The sequence below is a fragment of the Protomyctophum parallelum genome (assembly GCF_964188405.1).
Source record: "Protomyctophum parallelum genome assembly, chromosome: 15".
Taxonomy (NCBI): domain Eukaryota; kingdom Metazoa; phylum Chordata; class Actinopteri; order Myctophiformes; family Myctophidae; genus Protomyctophum; species Protomyctophum parallelum.
Genome location: NC_139710.1, coordinates 1111076 through 1134064, shown reverse-complemented (window position 1 = coordinate 1134064; position 22989 = coordinate 1111076). Strand labels below are relative to the sequence as shown.

The 22989-nt window shown below is 36.7% G+C and overlaps 1 protein-coding gene across 1 annotated transcript in view; it reads left to right on the top strand.

Annotated features, from left to right (window-relative positions):
• Positions 1-892: 892 nt before the first annotated feature.
• The window catches only part of LOC310872691 (plasminogen-like), a gene marked incomplete at its 3' end in the record, with an annotated part of 198382 nt that continues 176285 nt past the window's right edge, over positions 893-22989 (top strand). The window contains exons 1-2 of the mRNA XM_083784734.1: positions 893-993; positions 6039-6180. Of these exons, the coding sequence (XP_083640860.1) occupies positions 921-993; positions 6039-6180 (215 nt within the window). The 5' untranslated portion in view covers positions 893-920. The remainder of the gene's footprint in view (positions 994-6038; positions 6181-22989) is intronic.

Genomic DNA, 22989 nt, shown 5'->3' with positions numbered 1-22989 from the left:
TCAGCTCCTCACCCGCCATGCACATTGTTTGCTTCATTGCCTTTATTTACTGTGGATTGCATTCACACCTGCACCGAATCCTAATCAAGTGCGATTGGAAGCGAAGCGAAACCCCCGTTTTTGCTCGGGAGTAGAATGTGGTTCTTTGATGCGCATTATAGGATTCGAATGAGCCTTCACACCTGACAAACGAAGTGCACTTTCTGACAATGCGCAGCACGATTCGTTTTTATCGCAGCAAAGCTTTCTGGTATGAATGTCACCTATATGTCATCACATGGTGGTCCGTGGCTCAAAGGGGTCCGAGAGGCTAAATTTCATTACATGGTGGTCCGTGGCTCAGATGGGTCTGAGAGGCTAAATGTCATCACATGGTGGTCCGTGGCTCAGATGGGTCTGAGAGGCTAAATGTCATCAAATGGTGGTCCGTGGCTCAAATGGGTCTGAGAGGCTAAATGTCATCAAATGGTGGTTCCGTGGCTCAGATGGGTCTGAGAGGCTAAATTTCATCAAATGGTGGTTCCGTGGCTCAGATGGGTCTGAGAGGCTAAATGTCATCAAATGGTGGTCCGTGGCTCAGATGGGTCTGAGAGGCTAAATGTCATCAAATGGTGGTTCCGTGGCTCAAATGGGCCTCGATATGAAAAATGTTGAAAACCACTGATCTAGACTATAAAATATGTCAATCAATCAAACAATGAGTCTAATCTAGAGTGCTGATTTCATCACGGCTCACACAGTAGGTCATGAGACAGTGTGTGTGTGTGGTGTCACCTGCACCTTTGACCCCGTCCTTGTGCTGGAGGGGATATATATCCTTGTGGTAGACTAGACTGGACTCCTAATGCAGTCAGTCTCTCTCTCTCTGCTCTCCCAGGTTGACGTGCGGACTGACAGGCTGATTGACAGGCTGTGCAGAGATGCGTGTGTTAACAGCGTTGGCTCTTCTCTTCACATCATGGCTGCTCTCTCTGAACTCACTGAAGGCTGAAGGTAAGGAAAGAACTACTCACATGTTTCATGACGTTCATTTTCATTTATTTTTATTTTTATTTTTATTTGAGGTTTCATGACCTCAATGACACCCCCAAAAAAACCCTGAACTTTGAACATTCAGTGGATTTTCTGTGGCCAAGGAGTTCTTTCTGTGTCTGTGAAGCCTCTTGAGCTGCAATGAAAAGAGGCAAAACAGTGAAAACAGTGACATCTACTAGCAAAATCCCATATTGACATAAGGAAAATCAGAGCACTTGTCGGAGCCAGAAAATCCCAGGCCACAGAAAATCTACTGAGGGCGGGAACCCCTTTTGGTGTTAGCATTATGTTATGCTTTAGCTATTTAAAAATAGCAGATCTACAGATCTTCTTGTAGGTCTGCTATTTTTTTTAAATCGAAGAACAACTGACATAGAAACATAGCTTTTTCAGAAAACTGTCATATGTAGACGAGCAAGTGGGCTCTCGTCCTATACACACATTAAATTAAATTCCCATCCACAATGAATGGAGAATGTGTGTCATATATGTGTCAAGAGCGCCCCTCACTTCACACAGGTGTGATTTGTTTTAGATATAATCAAAATCTACAAAGTAACTACAAATAAATGTATACAGTAAAAGTACAATATTTAGATCTGAGATGCAGTGGAGTAGAAGTAAAAGTATTTAGTAAGTATTTAGATCTGAGATGCATTGGAGTAGAAGTAAAAGTATTGGAAATTGAAAATGCTAAAGTAAACTGCAAACACCTTAAAATTGTACTTTAGAACAGTACTTAAAGGACCACTTCACCACTTTTCAACCTATCTTCGTATAATAGGTCCTCACTAATAATCATGAAAAAATGGCACGATTTATTTCTACGCAGTTTAGAAACCGTCTTCCAGTGACATCATCATTAGGCAGACTTTTTTTTAAAACATGATTTATTTACAAAAATATTTTGATTTTCATTATCGTGAGAACGATGGCTTCCATTTTCGCATTGCAACTTTTCAGGACTAGAAAGCCTGCAGTTTTTCTTAGCTTGTATTCCCCATCGATGATGTCACTGGAAGACAGTTTCTGAACTGCCCACAGCCGTCCTATGAGACACAGACTGAGTAGAAAGAAATTGCACAATTTTTTCATGATTATTAGTGAGGACCTATTATATGAAAAAGTGGTGAAGTGGTCCTTTAACTCTTTCCAGGCCATGTTTGTTTTCATTATATGCCCCTTCTCCTCCAGGCAATGTGGACATTTGACCAATCTGTCAAAGCCCATATATAATATTATGTGAATATGTCCCAATGTCATGAAATAACTCATATGAAAGTGATAAGTCTCATCTTTCCCCCAAAAAAAGAATTATGTTTGTAGCATGTTCCGTTCTTTAGTTATAGGCAGTTGAATAGGTCATGGTTTCATCAAAATCAGCCCTCTGAAATAATTTGTCTGAGAAAACAGCACTTTTGTGAAAGACACTCTCTCAAGCAGAATACTCACTTGAAACTTTTTTCTTTTTCTATAGTGACTTATCTGATATATGTACAGTATTTGTCTTCAAGCAGTTAAAGTTAAAAAAAGTATAAAAAAGTGTTTTTGTTGAATAAATCTTATTTTCACCCCATGAATGAGACTCAAACAGTAACTCCATTTACTCCATCCGGCGGCCCGGTCGCAACGAGATCACCCCCGTCCGAAACTAAATAAAACTAAATAAAATTGCACTTACTAGCCTACTCATTATCCTTTAAACACATTTTCGTTTCGGTCTCATGGGAAGCCAATCACCTTCGTCCCCCGCCGGATGTCCCGCCCCCGCCGGATGTCCCGCTCCCAGCTGATCCGGTGACCGCGGCGCGGACACTGTTGCATCCTCCGATGCAGACAGTGTATCATCGGACAGTCACAGTACTGCAGATATTGTTGTGCTCGCCCCTGTAGACACGCTGCCCGTTTCTGCCTCGTCCTCGGCTGGGTCCAGCGCGCACTTCAGCGGGGACTTCCACGGCTCCACGGCGGCGACCAACAGGCTGCCCGCTGGCTCGCTCGTAGCCTGGCATGAGCGTCTCGCTGGCTCGTTTGGGGGTCCGGCCAGGTTTTTTTTGGGGGGGGCATTTTAGCCCTGATCGATCGCTGGTGTCTTTGATCTGCTTTTGTCTTGCTATGTGCTGTGGGTCACTGTGTCCCGACGACTCTGGGTCAGACTGGAGTGGAGTATTGTTGCCTTTTTGTGGCTCATGGGAACATTTTTTGGCTCAGCCTGTGTTGTCATGGTGTGATTGAATACTTTAGGGCCTGTCTTTTATCGCAGCGCTACCAAACTTTGTCACAGGGTGGGGGAGAGTGTCTTATAGCGGCTGCAAATATAAAAACTAGTCTCGTCCAACCTCGTCCTAGGCGGCATAAAATCAAAAAATAATCTCGTCCGATCTCGCCCTGTGCCCGGAAAGGGTTAAGTAAATGTACTTTACACCACTGTGAAGAAATCATTTTTTTTTTTTTACCATTTAATTTGAGTTTTTTCGCTGTTTGTTCTGAAACGCCAGTGTCCTGTTTTAGAATGATGTCATGATGTGTTAAGGGTAGGCCTATTTGAAAATAGCAGATCTACAAGCTCACAATGTGTCACAATGTGAGGCCTTGTGAGCATTGTAGATCGGCTTTTTTCAAAAGATTGCATTTTGAAAACTTGAAACGGGACATTTCTGTACTTTTACTCTTGGTTCTTTAAAGTGTTAGATCAGATGTGTGGACTAGATTAATAGACTACTTTATTAATCTATGTCATTAATCTAGTGGTTGTAAAGGTATTCATTGATTGGTTGAGTGAGTCCCGTGGTGGGAGTTCTGATTGGTTGAGTCCCGTGGTGGGAGTTCTGATTGATTGAGTCCCGTGGTGAGAGTTCTGATTGGTTGAGTCTTGTGGTGAGAGTTCTGATTGGTTGAGTCCCGTGGTGAGAGTTCTGATTGGTTGAGTCCCGTGGTGAGAGTTCTGATTGTTGAGTCCCTTGGTGAGAGTTGTGCTCTGGTTTTGGTGAATATTAAGTAGTTCTGGTCATTTGGTGGTGGTGGGGGTTTGGGGTTCACTCATTGAAAAAAGATCACACCCGTGTGAAGTGAGTGGTGCAACTCCGTGTGGGGGCCCCCCGGAAGTTCCAGACCCACAGGACCAAGGCCCGGTTCCGGCGAGCCGCCCCACGTCCGAAACGCTAGATAAATGACAGAGTTACCGTGTGGGGGTCCCTCTACTGTACTGTACTGTCACTGTACTGTACTGGCACACCCGAAATCACCATATATACAGTTATGTGCACATGTGTTTGTGTGTGTGTTAGGTTGCACACAGGTGGTGAAAAACAACCCTGCTATTTCCGTGCTCAGACCCAGGCACCCAGCCACACACACAGCTCCGTAAGGGAGTGGTTGCACAACCCGACCGTGTCTGTCTGTCTGTCTGTCTGTCTGCCTGTCTGTCTGTCTGTCTGTCTGTCTGTCTGTCTGTCTGTCTGTCTGTCTGTCTGTCTGTCTGTCTGTCTGTCTGTCTGTCTGTCTGTCTGTCTGCCTGCCTGCCTGCCTGCCTGCCTGCCTGCCTGCCTGCCTGCCTGCCTGCCTGCCTGCCTGCCTGCCTGCCTGCCTGCCTGCCTGCCTGCCTGTCGTGTGGACTGTATGGATTGGATAGATGATCAGATGATAATATATCATCTTTATTCCTTGGGTAAATCCCTGTCCTGACTCCTGTTTGATTGATTGATTGAGATATTTATTAACAGTTTGCAGAATTACAGTAGGCTACATTTCAAGCACAAACTCAATACAAAGACTGTTAACTGTGAGTGGACGACCCGATTAAGCATTACACTTGTTTACAACAGGGTCCACCATGTTCAATTCATCAAAACATTTAGAGACGTACAAATAGACACTTCTATATAGTTAAAGAACAGAACAGGAATTCATCAAGGAAGCAAAAAGGGAAAAGAAAAATATACAGTTAGGGGAAAGTGGGGGGAGGGGGGGATTCAGATTTTACGGGGGCCAGTTTTGAATTGCAGCCTGTGTCATACATGGTAGCTATATTAGCCCAATGTTGCTGTTAGTCTATAAAACCAACTCATTTCACTTGAATAATGTTGATAAAACCGCATCAGAGAAACTTTTGGACCTTGTGCGCTCTCTGTGTTCGTGTGTGTGTGTGTGTGTGTGTGTGTGTGTGTGTGTGTGTGTGTGTGTGTGTGTGCATGCGTGGAGAGAGACGCAGAGAGAGAGAGAGAGAGATAGAGAGAGAGAGACCTGTGTGTGGCATGCAGAGAGAGAGAGATAGTCCTGTGTGTGTGGCATAGAGAGAGAGAGAGAGAGAGTGGAGAGAGAGAGAGTCCTGTGTGTGTGGCATGCAGAGAGAGAGAGAGATAGAGAGAGAGAGTGTCCTGTGTGTGTCATGGAGAGAGAGAGAGAGAGAGAGAGAGAGAGAGAGAGAGAGAGAGAGCATCCTACACGTGCGTGAGATGTCAAAATTAATTGGAATAAAAACTCCTGTAGTGTGGACTCGACTCCTAGTCGGCGACCAATCGTTTAGTGTGAAAGCCACAACGATATAATAATGACAGTCGATTTAAAAAGAAAAGACTCCTGTAGTCAGTGGTGTCAACATGGTGATTTTATTTACCATGGAACGTGTCGCGCACGCGCGCACATGCACGCGCGCACATGTACGTGAATGACAATGTTTCAAATTCAACAACATTTAGGACAATGAAAATGATGTCTGTCTGTCTGTCTGTCTGTCTGTCTGTCTGTCTGTCGTCTGTGCCGCGTCGCTGCGCACCCGGTGTGTGTTGGGCTTTTACACGCACACGCACACGCACACGCACACACACACACACTGTTTACTCTCTCCATCCATCTACCACTTCCTGTCCGTCCACCTACCATCTCCTACTTCCTGTCCTGTCCATCCATCCGTCTCCTACTTCCTGTCCTGTCCATCCATCCATTTCCTACTTCCTGTCCTGTCCATCCATCCATTTCCTACTTCCTGTCCTGTCCATCCATAGTCCTAGACGTGACCTGTTACACTGCCCGGGGTCAGAACTACCGAGGGACGGTTACCACGACGACCTCTGGGAGAAGCTGCCAGAGCTGGTCGGTCCAGACACCTCACAGACACATCGGAACGCCCGAGAACTATCCATGCAGGTAAGAACATCCATCCTCAAATCTACTGGTCTACAGCAGTGATTATGATTATAATAACAACAACAACAATAATAATAATAAACATCTACTGGTCTACAGCAGTGATTATGATTATAATAACAACAACAATAATAATAATAATAATAACAACAATAATAATAATAAACATCTACTGGTCTACAGCAGTGATTATGATTATAATAACAACAATAATAATATAATAATAATAATAATGATAATAATAATAATAATAATAATAATAATAATAATAATAATAATAATAATAATAGCAATAGTAATAATAGTAATAATAATAACTAGAAAATTCGCAATTTAAAAAAATTGCAGAGTGTGGTTGCCGCAGTGGCTTACATATGCCCCTCCCACTAGTATTGCCAGCCAATTACAATTTCAAGTCACGCCTTAGATCATGCGTAAGTAATTCGGAGGGGATTTAACCCCCGAAATTCATGTTTTTGCGACAAACGGTTACATTTCTCGCATTTGCGGCGCCCCCTATGGATGAAAATGGAATTGCTTTTAGAACTTGGTTGATTGAACCACCCCGGACATGTGATTCAAATTTGGGATGGATTGGACATTCCGTTCGTGATTTATGGCATTTTTGTGATATAGGCCCCTCCTACTAACTTCGGAAGACGATTACGGCCGAACGATACGCACTACCAAAATTCTGCATTTGGTGTTTTAATCGGATATGTCCAGAGATCATGTGTGCCGATTTCTGTGAGATTTGGACAAAATATGTAGGAGGAAAAGCAAAAAGTTTGTTTTGGACAAAATTCAAAATGGCGGAAAATCCATCATGGCGGAAATGGGCGTGGCCTATATGGGGAGATGCGTCATGACCCAAGGAATCCAGGGAAAATTTTATTTTGATTTTACGACCTACGGTTCAAGAGTTATAAGCCAAAAGGTAAAGTGGGCTGTTATAGCGCCACCATGAGGCCGACCTATAAAATTATAATTTTAATTAATTTTAGTCATAATTAAGAAATATCCCTAAAAGTTTTGTAACTATAGTGATTACAGTCTCCGAGGAAAAAATACTTGAATGTGATTTTTTGCCTTTTCCCATTCATGTCAATGGGGAAATTTAATTCACTAATAAATTCATATCAATTAAACTATACAACATTTCCCTTAACAAAATACAAGCACACGATTCCCGATTTTTCCGATCAATTTGACATATGGCTCAAGTGCGTACAGCGTACAGTGTGGGAGGTATAAAGCGACAAAAAAAAGACTACTGTGAAATAATAAAAAGAAAAATAATAACTAGAAAGCAGTTCCTGTAGAAACTGCGTGGGCTCGCGTAAAATGCTTTGTATAAAGTTATTGCCGTGTCAAGTTTGAAACTCGGGGACCGGAGTAATGGTGTTACCATTGGTGGTCTAAGTCCATAATCAAAATTTCTGGACTGTAACATATTGTAAAGAAAAGTAGAAAATGTATTAAAGCTGAAGTAAAAGTTAAAAAAGTATGAACATTTGTAAAAAACTATAGTTTAAGCATAAATAACTGCATAAAGCGGAAATAAAGTATGTGGAAGTAGTATGATGCCCAAAAAGGGGCAGAATAAAGTAAGTAAAGTATTACTGTCTACTAATGATTTGTAATGTATGAATAATGCTTTACAATGTATTCTTGATGAATCAAGAAAAGGTAAAAAAGAAAAAAAATAGTCAATCCAATGGAGTATACATATAAAAGCATTCATGAGCTTAACAGAAATAGCATACTTTTACATGTAAAAAGAAGGTTCAAATAGCATATAGGCCTATCTTTAAAAGCATAAACACAATGATTATTGATAATGGTCTAAGATATTTCTTAAAAAAAATATTAAGATAAAAAATATTAAGTTCTTTATTATTATTTTTTCCTTTTAAGTTTAAAAAAAGTTAAAGTTTTAATTTTTTAATGTTTTTCATTTTTTTTCATTTTTTAATCATGCTAATGCTAACATGCTAATGCTAACATGCTAATGCTAACATGCTAACATGCTAATGCTATCATGCTAACATGCTAATGTTAACATGCTAATGCTATCATGCTAATGCTAACATGCTAATGCTAACATGCTAATGCTAACATGCTAATGCTAACATGCTAACATGCTAATGCTAACATGCTAATGCTATCATGCTAACATGCTAATGCTAACATGCTAATGCTAACATGCTAATGCTAACATGCTAACATGCTAACATGCTAATGCTATCATGCTAACATGCTAATGCTAACATGCTAATGCTAACATGCTAACATGCTAATGCTAACATGCTAATGCTATCATGCTAACATGCTAATGCTAACATGCTAACATGCTAATGCTAACATGCTAATGCTAACATGCTAACATGCTAATGATAACATGCTAATGCTATCATGCTAACATGCTAATGCTAACATGCTAATGCTAACATGCTAATGCTAACATGCTAACATGCTAATGCTATCATGCTAACATGCTAATGTTAACATGCTAATGCTAACATGCTAATGCTAACATGCTAACATGCTAATGCTAACATGCTAACATGCTAATGCTAACATGCTAACATGCTAACATGCTAATGCTAACATGCTAATGCTAACATGCTAACATGCTAACATGCTAATGCTAACATGCTAACATGCTAATGCTATCATGCTAACATGCTAATGTTAACATGCTAATGCTATCATGCTAATGCTAACATGCTAATGCTAACATGCTAATGTTAACATGCTAACATGCTAATGCTAACATGCTAATGCTATCATGCTAACATGCTAATGCTAACATGCTAACATGCTAATGCTAACATGCTAACATGCTAATGCTAACATGCTAACATGCTAACATGCTAATGCTATCATGCTAACATGCTAATGCTAACATGCTAACATGCTAATGCTAACATGCTAATGCTAACATGCTAATGCTATCATGCTAACATGCTAATGCTAACATGCTAATGCTAACATGCTAACATGCTAATGATAACATGCTAATGATAACATGCTAATGCTATCATGCTAACATGCTAATGCTAACATGCTAACATGCTAATGCTAACATGCTAACATGCTAATGCTAACATGCTAACATGCTAATGCTATCATGCTAACATGCTAACATGCTAATGTTAACATGCTAATGCTAACATGCTAATGCTAACATGCTAACATGCTAATGCTAACATGCTAATGCTAACATGCTAATGCTATCATGCTAACATGCTAACATGCTAATGTCAACATGCTAATGCTAACATGCTAACATGCTAATGCTATCATGCTAACATGCTAATGCTATCATGCTAATGCTAACATGCTAATTTTTAAGTTTTCATTTTTTTCATTTTTTTCAATTTTTTTCAATTTTTCCATTTTTTTTCTTTTTTTAATTTTTTTCATTTTTTCATTTTTTTTTAATTTTTTTTATTTTTTTTTAATTTTTTTTAATTTTTTAATTTTTTTTTAATTTTTTTTATTTTTTTTATTTTATTTTTATTTTTTTGAAAATATTTTTTTATAAACGTGTGTGTGTGTGTGTGTGTGTGCGTGCGTGCGTGCGTGCGTGCACTTGCGAGAGCTGTGTAAAGGCCAGCCAATAGGAAGACAGGGTGTGTGTGTGCGTGCATGCGTGCGTGCGTGCTCTTGCGAGAGCTGTGTAAAGGCCATCCAATTGCACAAATAGCAGACCTACAAGCCCACAAGGTATCGCAGAGCAACTCATTGAGATCTTGTAACTTTAATTTCAGCCCTGTAATTAAGCTCTTATATGTCTCAGCTGTGGAAGTGTAAAAGACAAACAAGTGGCGCGCAACTTGAAGGTCTTGATCTTGAATGGTCTTGAATGGGGGGAAACTATGCCCGAACAAATTGCTCTATCGCAAAAAGTAAAAGTCGAATGCAAATAATTCTTTCGCTGTGAGTGGCCTGAGATATTGAGGTACACCATGTGCGATTGTGGTGTTGGTACGATCGAAAATGTGGTTATAAGAGCGAGTTAAGAATTGTCATCGCAATAATTTCCTCGTAAGATTTCTACAATGGATGTCAATGAGCAGATTGACTGTATTTGTGTCACTTAAAAGGCCGTAGTTCACATTCTGTATGTCTCTGTGTTTTGGTGGTCACATTGTGTGAAAGAGGACATGTGTGGCTACAAAATGACCAAAGGACATGCGTGTAAAGTGAATATCTTGGCCGGGACGGCAATTTGTTTGGTAAATTTTCAAGGAAAGATTTTCTGTTCTACGCACTCTAGTGAAAAAAGCCCGCACTCTAAGTTGGCACTAATTAGGCGAAACGGCCTGCGATTGAACTGCGATTTCGGAAAAACCGTTTAACGTATTCGAATACGGTTTGAACCACGAAAAAGTCCAGAGTCGTGTGAGCTTTCTAAAGTTTAAATCACGTTTCTACGACAAAGTATGCCAGAGTAATGAGGCTGCAAAAGTGAGGTTGATTTAGAGATAAATCCCATACATTGTCAATGGGAGGAAAAAACTATAAATAAAGTTAAATATTTTAAAAAGTATAAACTTTTTCAAAACAACTTTTTCACCAATGAAAGTTCAAAGATAGATGAACATTATAAAGTTTGAATGAAGTTTCAAAGTGAAAGTATGACGGAGTAATAAGAGCTCAAAAAAGTTAACTGTGAAAAATGGGACCTTTCTTCCATCGACTCTCACTATAAAGAATGTAAAAAAAAGTTAAAAAGTTAAAAAGTATAAAAAGTATAAAACTTTGTAAAAATTCTAATTGGAGCATAAATAACTGCAAAGAGCTGAACAGTTTGAAGTTTGAACTAAATTTCTAGCATAAAGTATGTGGAAGTAGTTAGGTGCCAAAAAAAACGGCGGAATAAAGAAACATAAGAATAACTAGAAAGCAGTTCCTGTAGAAACTGCGTGGGCTCGCGTAAAATGCTTTGTATAAAGTTATTGCCGTGTCAAGTTTGAAACTCGGGGACCGGAGTAATGGTGTTACCATTGGTGGTCTAAGTCCATAATCAAAATTTCTGGACTGTAACATATTGTAAAGAAAAGTAGAAAATGTATTAAAGCTGAAGTAAAAGTTAAAAAAGTATGAACATTTGTAAAAACTATAGTTTAAGCATAAATAACTGCATAAAGCGGAAATAAAGTATGTGGAAGTAGTATGATGCCCAAAAAGGGGCAGAATAAAGTAAGTAAAGTATTACTGTCTACTAATGATTTGTAATGTATGAATAATGCTTTACAATGTATTCTTGATGAATCAAGAAAAGGTAAAAAAGAAAAAAAATAGTCAATCCAATGGAGTATACATATAAAAGCATTCATGAGCTTAACAGAAATAGCATACTTTTACATGTAAAAAGAAGGTTCAAATAGCATATAGGCCTATCTTTAAAAGCATAAACACAATGATTATTGATAATGGTCTAAGATATTTCTTAAAAAAAATATTAAGATAAAAAATATTAAGTTCTTTATTATTATTTTTTTCCTTTTAAGTTAAAAAAAAAGTTAAAGTTTTAATTTTTTAATGTTTTTCATTTTTTTTATTTTTTAATCATGCTAATGCTAACATGCTAATGCTAACATGCTAACATGCTAATGCTAACATGCTAACATGCTAACATGCTAATGCTATCATGCTAACATGCTAATGTTAACATGCTAATGCTATCATGCTAATGCTAACATGCTAATGCTAACATGCTAATGCTAACATGCTAATGCTAACGCTAACATGCTAACATGCTAACATGCTAATGCTAACATGCTAATGCTATCATGCTAACATGCTAATGCTAACATGCTAACATGCTAATGCTAACATGCTAACATGCTAATGCTAACATGCTAACATGCTAATGCTAACATGCTAATGCTAACATGCTAACATGCTAATGCTATCATGCTAACATGCTAATGCTAACATGCTAACATGCTAATGCTAACATGCTAATGCTAACATGCTAACATGCTAATGCTATCATGCTAACATGCTAATGTTAACATGCTAATGCTAACATGCTAACATGCTATCATGCTAACATGCTAATGCTATCATGCTAATGCTAACATGCTAACATGCTAATGCTAACATGCTAATGCTAACATGCTAACATGCTAATGCTAACATGCTAACATGCTAATGCTAACATGCTAACATGCTAATGTTAACATGCTAATGCTAACATGCTAACATGCTAATGCTATCATGCTAACATGCTAACATGCTAATGTTAACATGCTAATGCTAACATGCTAACATGCTATCATGCTAACATGCTAATGCTATCATGCTAATGCTAACATGCTAACATGCTAATGCTAACATGCTAATTTTTATTTTTAAGTTTTCATTTTTTTAATTTTTTTCAAAATTTTTCAAAATTTTTCAATTTTTTTCATTTTTTTCATTTTTTTTATTTTTTTTCATTTTTTTTAATTTTTTTTAATTTTTTTTAATTTTTTAATTTCTTTTAAGTTTTTTAAATTTTTTAATTTTTTTTTAATTTTTTTGAAAATATTTTTTTATAAACGTGTGTGTGTGTGTGTGTGCGTGCGTGCGTGCGTGCGTGCGTGCACTTGCGAGAGCTGTGTAAAGGCCAGCCAATAGGAAGACAGGGTGTGTGTGTGCGTGCGTGCATGCGTGCGTGCGTGCTCTTGCGAGAGCTGTGTAAAGGCCATCCAATTGCACAAATAGCAGACCTACAAGCCCACAAGGTATCGCAGAGCAACTCATTGAGATCTTGTAACTTTAATTTCAGCCCTGTAATTAAGCTCTTATATGTCTCAGCTGTGGAAGTGTAAAAGACAAACAAGTGGCGCGCAACTTGAAGGTCTTGATCTTGAATGGTCTTGAATGGTCTTGAATGGGGGGAAACTATGCCCGAACAAATTGCTCTATCGCAAAAAGTAAAAGTCGAATGCAAATAATTCTTTCGCTGTGAGTGGCCTGAGATATTGAGGTACACCATGTGCGATTGTGGTGTTGGTACAATCGAAAATGTGGTTATAAGAGCGAGTTAAGAATTGTCATCGCGATAATTTCCTCGTAAGATTTCTACAATGGATGTCAATGAGCAGATTGACTGTATTTGTGTCACTTAAAAGGCCGTAGTTCACATTCTGTATGTCTCTGTGTTTTGGTGGTCACATTGTGTGAAAGAGGACATGTGTGGCTACAAAATGACCAAAGGACATGCGTGTAAAGTGAATATCTTGGCCGGGACGGCAATTTGTTTGGTAAATTTTCAAGGAAAGATTTTCTGTTTGTACACTCTAGTGAAAGAAGCCCTGCACTCTAAGTTGGCACTAATTAGGCGAAACGGCCTGCGATTGAACTGCGATTTCGGAAAAACCGTTTAACGTATTCGAATACGGTTTGAACCACGAAAAAGTCCAGAGTCGTGTGAGCTTTCTAAAGTTTAAATCACGTTTCTACGACAAAGTATGCCAGAGTAATGAGGCTGCAAAAGTGAGGTTGATTTAGAGATCAATCCCATACATTGTCAATGGGAGGAAAAAACTATAAATAAAGTTAAATATTTTAAAAAGTATAAACTTTTTCAAAACAACTTTTTCACCAATTAAAGTTCAAAGATAGATGAACATTATAAAGTTTGAATGAAGTTTCAAAGTGAAAGTATGACGGAGTAATAAGAGCTCAAAAAAGTTAACTGTGAAAAATGGGACCTTTCTTCCATCGACTCTCACTATAAAGAATGTAAAAAAAAGTTAAAAAGTTAAAAAGTATAAAAAGTATAAAACTTTGTAAAAATTCTAATTGGAGCATAAATAACTGCAAAGAGCTGAACAGTTTGAAGTTTGAACTAAATTTCTAGCATAAAGTATGTGGAAGTAGTTAGGTGCCAAAAAAACGGCGGAATAAAGAAGAATAAATATAAACTGGCAATATCTAGTGTGTGCTCGCTGTGGCGAGCCCACAACTAGAAAGCAGTTCCTGTAGAAACTGCGTGGGCTCGCGTAAAATGCTTTGTATAAAGTTATTGCCGTGTCAAGTTTGAAACTCGGGGACCGGAGTAATGGTGTTACCATTGGTGTTCTAAATCTATAATCAAAATTTCGGGACTGTAGCATATTGTAAAGAAAAGTAGAAAATGCATTAAAGCTGAAGTAAAAGTTAAAAAAGTATGAAAATGTGTAAAAACTATAGTTTAAGCAGAATAAAGTATGTGGAAGTTGTAGAAGTGTTTTTAAAGTTTTTCTTTAAATGTAAAAAAAAAAAAAAAAATCTAAAAAATTGAAGTTTTTTCTTTTTAAGTAAAAAAGAAAAAAAATATTTTTAAGTTTTCATTTTTTTCATTTTTTTTCATTTTTTTTCCATTTTTTAAGTTTTTTTAAAAAAAATTAAGTTTTTTTAATTTTTTTAATTTCTTTAAGTTTTTTAATTTTTTAATTTGTTTTATTTTTTTTATTTTTTTTGAAAATATTTTTTTATAAACGTGTGTGTGTGTGTGCGTGCGTGCGTGCGTGCGTGCGTGCGTGCACTTGCGAGAGCTGTGTAAAGGCCAGCCAATAGGAAGACAGGGTGTGTGTGTGCGTGCGTGCATGCGTGCGTGCGTGCTCTTGCGAGAGCTGTGTAAAGGCCATCCAATTGCACAAATAGCAGACCTACAAGCCCACAAGGTATCGCAGAGCAACTCATTGAGATCTTGTAACTTTAATTTCAGCCCTGTAATTAAGCTCTTATATGTCTCAGCTGTGGAAGTGTAAAAGACAAACAAGTGGCGCGCAACTTGAAGGTCTTGATCTTGAATGGTCTTGAATGGTCTTGAATGGGGGGAAACTATGCCCGAACAAATTGCTCTATCGCAAAAAGTAAAAGTCGAATGCAAATAATTCTTTCGCTGTGAGTGGCCTGAGATATTGAGGTACACCATGTGCGATTGTGGTGTTGGTACGATCGAAAATGTGGTTATAAGAGCGAGTTAAGAATTGTCATCGCGATAATTTCCTCGTAAGATTTCTACAATGGATGTCAATGAGCAGATTGACTGTATTTGTGTCACTTAAAAGGCCGTAGTTCACATTCTGTATGTCTCTGTGTTTTGGTGGTCACATTGTGTGAAAGAGGACATGTGTGGCTACAAAATGACCAAAGAACATGCGTGTAAAGTGAATATTTTGGCCGTGACGGCAATTTGTTTGGTACATTTTCAAGGAAAGATTTTCTGTTCTACGCACTCTAGTGAAATAAGCCCGCACTCTAAGTTGGCACTAATTAGGCGAAACGGCCTGCGATTGAACTGCGATTTCGGAAAAACCGTTTAACGTATTCGAATACGGTTTGAACCACGAAAAAGTCCAGAGTCGTGTGAGCTTTCTAAAGTTTAAATCACGTTTCTACGACAAAGTATGCCAGAGTAATGAGGCTGCAAAAGTGAGGTTGATTTAGAGATAAAATGCCATACATTGTCTATGGGAGGGAGTTTAAAAAGTTAAAAAGTTAAAAAGTATAAAAAGTATAAAAATTTTTAAAAATTCCAATTGAAGCATAAATAACTGCAAAGAGCTGAACAGTTTGAAGTTTGAACTAAATTTCTAGCATAAAGTATGTGGAACTAGTAGGAAACCGAAGTTTGAAATCCAAGGGTAACAATAGTGTGCTCGCTGAGGCGAGCCCACAATAAATATAGGCTGCCAATATCTAGTGTGTGCTCGCTGTGGCGAGCCCACAATAAAGTGTTACAATTACTAGAGTCTGGTTGCCCCTTTTGGGGCAACCACACTAATAATAATAATAATAATAATAACTAGAAAGCAGTTCCTGTAGAAACTGCGTGGGCTCGCGTAAAATGCTTTGTATAAAGTTATTGCCGTGTCAAGTTTGAAACTCGGGGAGTAATGGTGTTACCATTGGTGTTCTAAATCTATAATCAAAATTTCGGGACTGTAGCATATTGTAAAGAAAAGTAGAAAATGCATTAAAGCTGAAGTAAAAGTTAAAAAAAGTATGAAAATGTGTAAAAACTATAGTTTAAGCAGAATAAAGTATGTGGAAGTTGTAGAAGTGTTTTTAAAGTTTTTCTTTAAATGTAAAAAAAAAAAAAAAATCTAAAAAATTGAAGTTTTTTCTTTTTAAGTAAAAAAGAAAAAGAAATTAAGTTTTCATTTTTTTCATTTTTTTTCATTTTTTTCATTTTTTTTCATTTTTTTCAATTTTTTCATTTTTTTAATTTTTTTTCATTTTTTTTCATTTTTTTATTTTTTTTAATTTTTTTTTAATTTTTTTAATTTTTTAATTTTTTTTTAATTTTTTTAATTTTTTTGAAAATATTTTTTGAAAATACTTTTTTGAAAATACTTTTTTGAAAATACTTTTGAAAATACTTTTTTGAAAATACTTTTTCATCTCTATCTGATCTATCTGTGTAAAGGCCATCCAATTGCACAAATAGCAGACCTACAAGCCCACAAGGTATCGCAGAGCAACTCATTGAGATCTTGTAACTTTAATTTCAGCCCTGTAATTAAGCCCTTATATGTCTCAGCTGTGGAAGTGTAAAAGACAAACAAGTGGCGCGCAACTTGATCTCTTATTTTACAATGGTTCTGAATGGGGGGAAACTATGCCCGAACAAATTGCTCTATCGCAAAAAGTAAAAGTCGAATGCAAATAATTTTTTCGCTGTGAGTGGCCTGAGATATTGAGGTACACCATGTGCGATTGTGGTGTTGGTACGATCGAAAATGTGGTTATAAGAGCGAGTTAAGAATTGTCATCGCAATAATTTCCTCGTAAGATTTCTACAATGGATGTCAATGAGCAGATTGACTGTATTTGTGTCACTTAAAAGGCCGTAGTTCACATTCTGTATGTCTCTGTGTTTTGGTGGTCACATTGTGTGAAAGAGGACATGTGTGGCTACAAAATGACCAAAGGACATGCGTGTAAAGTGAATATCTTGGCCGGGACGGCAATTTGTTTGGTAAATTTTCAAGGAAAGATTTTCTGTTCTACGCACTCTAGTGAAAAAAGCCCGCACTCTAAGTTGGCACTAATTAGGCGAAACGGCCTGCGATTGAACTGCGATTTCGGAAAAACCGTTTAACGTATTCGAATACGGTTTGAACCACGAAAAAGTCCAGAGTCGTGTGAGCTTTCTAAAGTTTAAATCACGTTTCTACGACAAAGTATGCCAGAGTAATGAGGCTGCAAAAGTGAGGTTGATTTAGAGATAAATCCCATACATTGTCGATGGGAGGAAAAAACTATAAATAAAGTTAAATATTTTAAAAAGTATAAACTTTTTCAAAACAACTTTTTCACCAATTAAAGTTCAAAGATAGATGAACATTATAAAGTTTGAATGAAGTTTCAAAGTGAAAGTATGACGGAGTAATAAGAGCTCAAAAAAGTTAACTGTGAAAAATGGGACCTTTCTTCCATCGACTCTCACTATAAAGAATGTAAAAAAAAGTTAAAAAGTTAAAAAGTATAAAAAGTATAAAACTTTGTAAAAATTCTAATTGGAGCATAAATAACTGCAAAGAGCTGAACAGTTTGAAGTTTGAACTAAATTTCTAGCATAAAGTATGTGGAAGTAGTTAGGTGCCAAAAAAACGGCGGAATAAAGAATAAGCGGAATAATAATAACTAGAAAGCAGTTCCTGTAGAAACTGCGTGGGCTCGCGTAAAATGCTTTGTATAAAGTTATTGCCGTGTCAAGTTTGAAACTCGGGGACCGGAGTAATGGTGTTACCATTGGTGGTCTAAGTCCATAATCAAAATTTCTGGACTGTAACATATTGTAAAGAAAAGTAGAAAATGTATTAAAGCTGAAGTAAAAGTTAAAAAAGTATGAACATTTGTAAAAACTATAGTTTAAGCATAAATAACTGCATAAAGCGGAAATAAAGTATGTGGAAGTAGTATGATGCCCAAAAAGGGGCAGAATAAAGTAAGTAAAGTATTACTGTCTACTAATGATTTGTAATGTATGAATAATGCTTTACAATGTATTCTTGATGAATCAAGAAAAGGTAAAAAAGAAAAAAAATAGTCAATCCAATGGAGTATACATATAAAAGCATTCATGAGCTTAACAGAAATAGCATACTTTTACATGTAAATAGAAGGTTCAAATAGCATATAGGCCTATCTTTAAAAGCATAAACACAATGATTATTGATAATGGTCTAAGATATTTCTTTAAAAAAATATTAAGATAAAAAATATTAAGTTCTTTATTATTATTTCTTTCCTTTTAAGTTTAAAAAAAAGTTAAAGTTTTAATTTTTTAATGTTTTTAATTTTTTTTAATTTTTTAATTTTTTAATCATGCTAATGCTAACATGCTAATGCTAACATGCTAACATGCTAACATGCTAATGCTATCATGCTAACATGCTAATGTTAACATGCTAATGCTATCATGCTAATGCTAACATGCTAATGCTAACATGCTAATGCTAACATGCTAACATGCTAATGCTAACATGCTAATGCTATCATGCTAACATGCTAATGCTAACATGCTAATGCTAACATGCTAACATGCTAATGCTAACATGCTAACATGCTAACATGCTAATGCTATCATGCTAACATGCTAATGCTAACATGCTAATGCTAACATGCTAACATGCTAATGCTAACATGCTAATGCTATCATGCTAACATGCTAATGCTAACATGCTAATGCTAACATGCTAACATGCTAATGATAACATGCTAATGATAACATGCTAATGCTATCATGCTAACATGCTAATGCTAACATGCTAACATGCTAATGCTAACATGCTAACATGCTAATGCTAACATGCTAACATGCTAATGCTATCATGCTAACATGCTAACATGCTAACATGCTAATGTTAACATGCTAATGCTAACATGCTAATGCTAACATGCTAACATGCTAACATGCTAATGCTAACATGCTAACATGCTAATGCTATCATGCTAACATGCTAACATGCTAATGTCAACATGCTAATGCTAACATGCTAACATGCTAATGCTATCATGCTAACATGCTAATGCTATCATGCTAATGCTAACATGCTAACATGCTAACATGCTAATGCTAACATGCTAATTTTTAATTTTTCCATTTTTTTTAATTTTTTTAATTTTTTTAATTTTTTTTAATTTTTTTTAATTTTTTTTAATTTTTTTAATTTTTTTTAATTTTTTTTAATTTTTTTTAATTTTTAATTTTATTTTTAATTTTTTTGAAAATATTTTTTTATAAACGTGTGTGTGTGTGTGTGTGCGTGCGTGCGTGCGTGCGTGCGTGCGTGCGTGCGTGCGTGCGTGCGTGCACTTGCGAGAGCTGTGTAAAGGCCAGCCAATAGGAAGACAGGGTGTGTGTGTGCGTGCGTGCATGCGTGCGTGCGTGCTCTTGCGAGAGCTGTGTAAAGGCCATCCAATTGCACAAATAGCAGACCTACAAGCCCACAAGGTATCGCAGAGCAACTCATTGAGATCTTGTAACTTTAATTTCAGCCCTGTAATTAAGCTCTTATATGTCTCAGCTGTGGAAGTGTAAAAGACAAACAAGTGGCGCGCAACTTGAAGGTCTTGATCTTGAATGGTCTTGAATGGGGGGAAACTATGCCCGAACAAATTGCTCTATCGCAAAAAGTAAAAGTCGAATGCAAATAATTCTTTCGCTGTGAGTGGCCTGAGATATTGAGGTACACCATGTGCGATTGTGGTGTTGGTACGATCGAAAATGTGGTTATAAGAGCGAGTTAAGAATTGTCATCGCAATAATTTCCTCGTAAGATTTCTACAATGGATGTCAATGAGCAGATTGACTGTATTTGTGTCACTTAAAAGGCCGTAGTTCACATTCTGTATGTCTCTGTGTTTTGGTGGTCACATTGTGTGAAAGAGGACATGTGTGGCTACAAAATGACCAAAGGACATGCGTGTAAAGTGAATATCTTGGCCGGGACGGCAATTTGTTTGGTAAATTTTCAAGGAAAGATTTTCTGTTCTACGCACTCTAGTGAAAAAAGCCCGCACTCTAAGTTGGCACTAATTAGGCGAAACGGCCTGCGATTGAACTGCGATTTCGGAAAAAACGTTTAACGTATTCGAATACGGTTTGAACCACGAAAAAGTCCAGAGTCGTGTGAGCTTTCTAAAGTTTAAATCACGTTTCTACGACAAAGTATGCCAGAGTAATGAGGCTGCAAAAGTGAGGTTGATTTAGAGATAAATCCCATACATTGTCAATGGGAGGAAAAAACTATAAATAAAGTTAAATATTTTAAAAAGTATAAACTTTTTCAAAACAACTTTTTCACCAATGAAAGTTCAAAGATAGATGAACATTATAAAGTTTGAATGAAGTTTCAAAGTGAAAGTATGACGGAGTAATAAGAGCTCAAAAAAGTTAACTGTGAAAAATGGGACCTTTCTTCCATCGACTCTCACTATAAAGAATGTAAAAAAAAGTTAAAAAGTTAAAAAGTATAAAAAGTATAAAACTTTGTAAAAATTCTAATTGGAGCATAAATAACTGCAAAGAGCTGAACAGTTTGAAGTTTGAACTAAATTTCTAGCATAAAGTATGTGGAAGTAGTTAGGTGCCAAAAAAACGGCGGAATAAAGAATAAGCGGAATAATAAATATAGGCTGCCAATAACTAGTGTGTGCTCGCTGTGGCGAGCCCACAACTAGAAAGCAGTTCCTGTAGAAACTGCGTGGGCTCGCGTAAAATGCTTTGTATAAAGTTATTGCCGTGTCAAGTTTGAAACTCGGGGACCGGAGTAATGGTGTTACCATTGGTGTTCTAAATCTATAATCAAAATTTCGGGACTGTAGCATATTGTAAAGAAAAGTAGAAAATGCATTAAAGCTGAAGTAAAAGTTAAAAAAAGTATGAAAATGTGTAAAAACTATAGTTTAAGCAGAATAAAGTATGTGGAAGTTGTAGAAGTGTTTTTAAAGTTTTTCTTTAAATGTAAAAAAAAAAAAAAAAATCTAAAAAATTGAAGTTTTTTCTTTTAAAGTAAAAAAGAAAAAAAAATATTTTTAAGTTTTCATTTTTTTCATTTTTTTCATTTTTTCATTTTTTTCCATTTTTTTCATTTTTTCCATTTTTTTAATTTTTTTTCAATTTTTTCATTTTTTTTCATTTTTTTAATTTTTTTTAATTTTTTTTATGTTTTTTTATTTTTTTTAAGTTTTTTTATTTTTTTTTATTTTTTTTAAGTTTTTTTAATTTTTTTAATTTTTGTTAATTTTTTTGAAAATATTTTTTTATAAACGTGTGTGTGTGTGTGTGTGTGTGTGCGTGCGTGCGTGCGTGCGTGCGTGCGTGCGTGCACTTGCGAGAGCTGTGTAAAGGCCAGCCAATAGGAAGACAGGGTGTGTGTGTGCGTGCGTGCATGCGTGCGTGCGTGCTCTTGCGAGAGCTGTGTAAAGGCCATCCAATTGCACAAATAGCAGACCTACAAGCCCACAAGGTATCGCAGAGCAACTCATTGAGATCTTGTAACTTTAATTTCAGCCCTGTAATTAAGCTCTTATATGTCTCAGCTGTGGAAGTGTAAAAGACAAACAAGTGGCGCGCAACTTGAAGGCCTTGATCTTGAATGGTCTTGAATGGGGGGAAACTATGCCCGAACAAATTGCTCTATCGCAAAAAGTAAAAGTCGAATGCAAATAATTCTTTCGCTGTGAGTGGCCTGAGATATTGAGGTACACCATGTGCGATTGTGGTGTTGGTACGATCGAAAATGTGGTTATAAGAGCGAGTTAAGAATTGTCATCGCGATAATTTCCTCGTAAGGATTTTACAATGGAGGTCAATGAGAAGCTTGACTGTATTTGTGTCACTTAAAAGGCCGTAGTTCACATTCTGTATGTCTCTGTGTTTTGGTGGTCACATTGTGTGAAAGAGGACATGTATGGCTACAAAATGACCAAAGAACATGCGTGTAAAGTGAATATTTTGGCCGGGACGGCAATTTGTTTGGTAAATTTTCAAGGAAAGATTTTCTGTTTGTACACTCTAGTGAAAGAAGCCCTGCACTCTAAGTTGGCACTAATTAGGCGAAACGGCCTGCGATTGAACTGCGATTTCGGAAAAAACGTTTAACGTATTCGAATACGGTTTGAACCACGAAAAAGTCCAGAGTCATGTGAGCTTTCTAAAGTTTAAATCACGTTTCTACGACAAAGTATGCCAGAGTAATGAGGCTGCAAAAGTGAGGTTGATTTAGAGATAAATCCCATACATTGTCAATGGGAGGAAAAAACTATAAATAAAGTTAAATATTTTAAAAAGTATAAACTTTTTCAAAACAACTTTTTCACCAATGAAAGTTCAAAGATAGATGAACATTATAAAGTTTGAATGAAGTTTCAAAGTGAAAGTATGACGGAGTAATAAGAGCTCAAAAAAGTTAACTGTGAAAAATGGGACCTTTCTTCCATCGACTCTCACTATAAAGAATGTAAAAAAAAGTTAAAAAGTTAAAAAGTATAAAAAGTATAAAACTTTGTAAAAATTCTAATTGGAGCATAAATAACTGCAAAGAGCTGAACAGTTTGAAGTTTGAACTAAATTTCTAGCATAAAGTATGTGGAAGTAGTTAGGTGCCAAAAAAACGGCGGAATAAAGAATAAGCGGAACTAGAAAGCAGTTCCTGTAGAAACTGCGTGGGCTCGCGTAAAATGCTTTGTATAAAGTTATTGCCGTGTCAAGTTTGAAACTCGGGGACCGGAGTAATGGTGTTACCATTGGTGGTCTAAGTCCATAATCAAAATTTCTGGACTGTAACATATTGTAAAGAAAAGTAG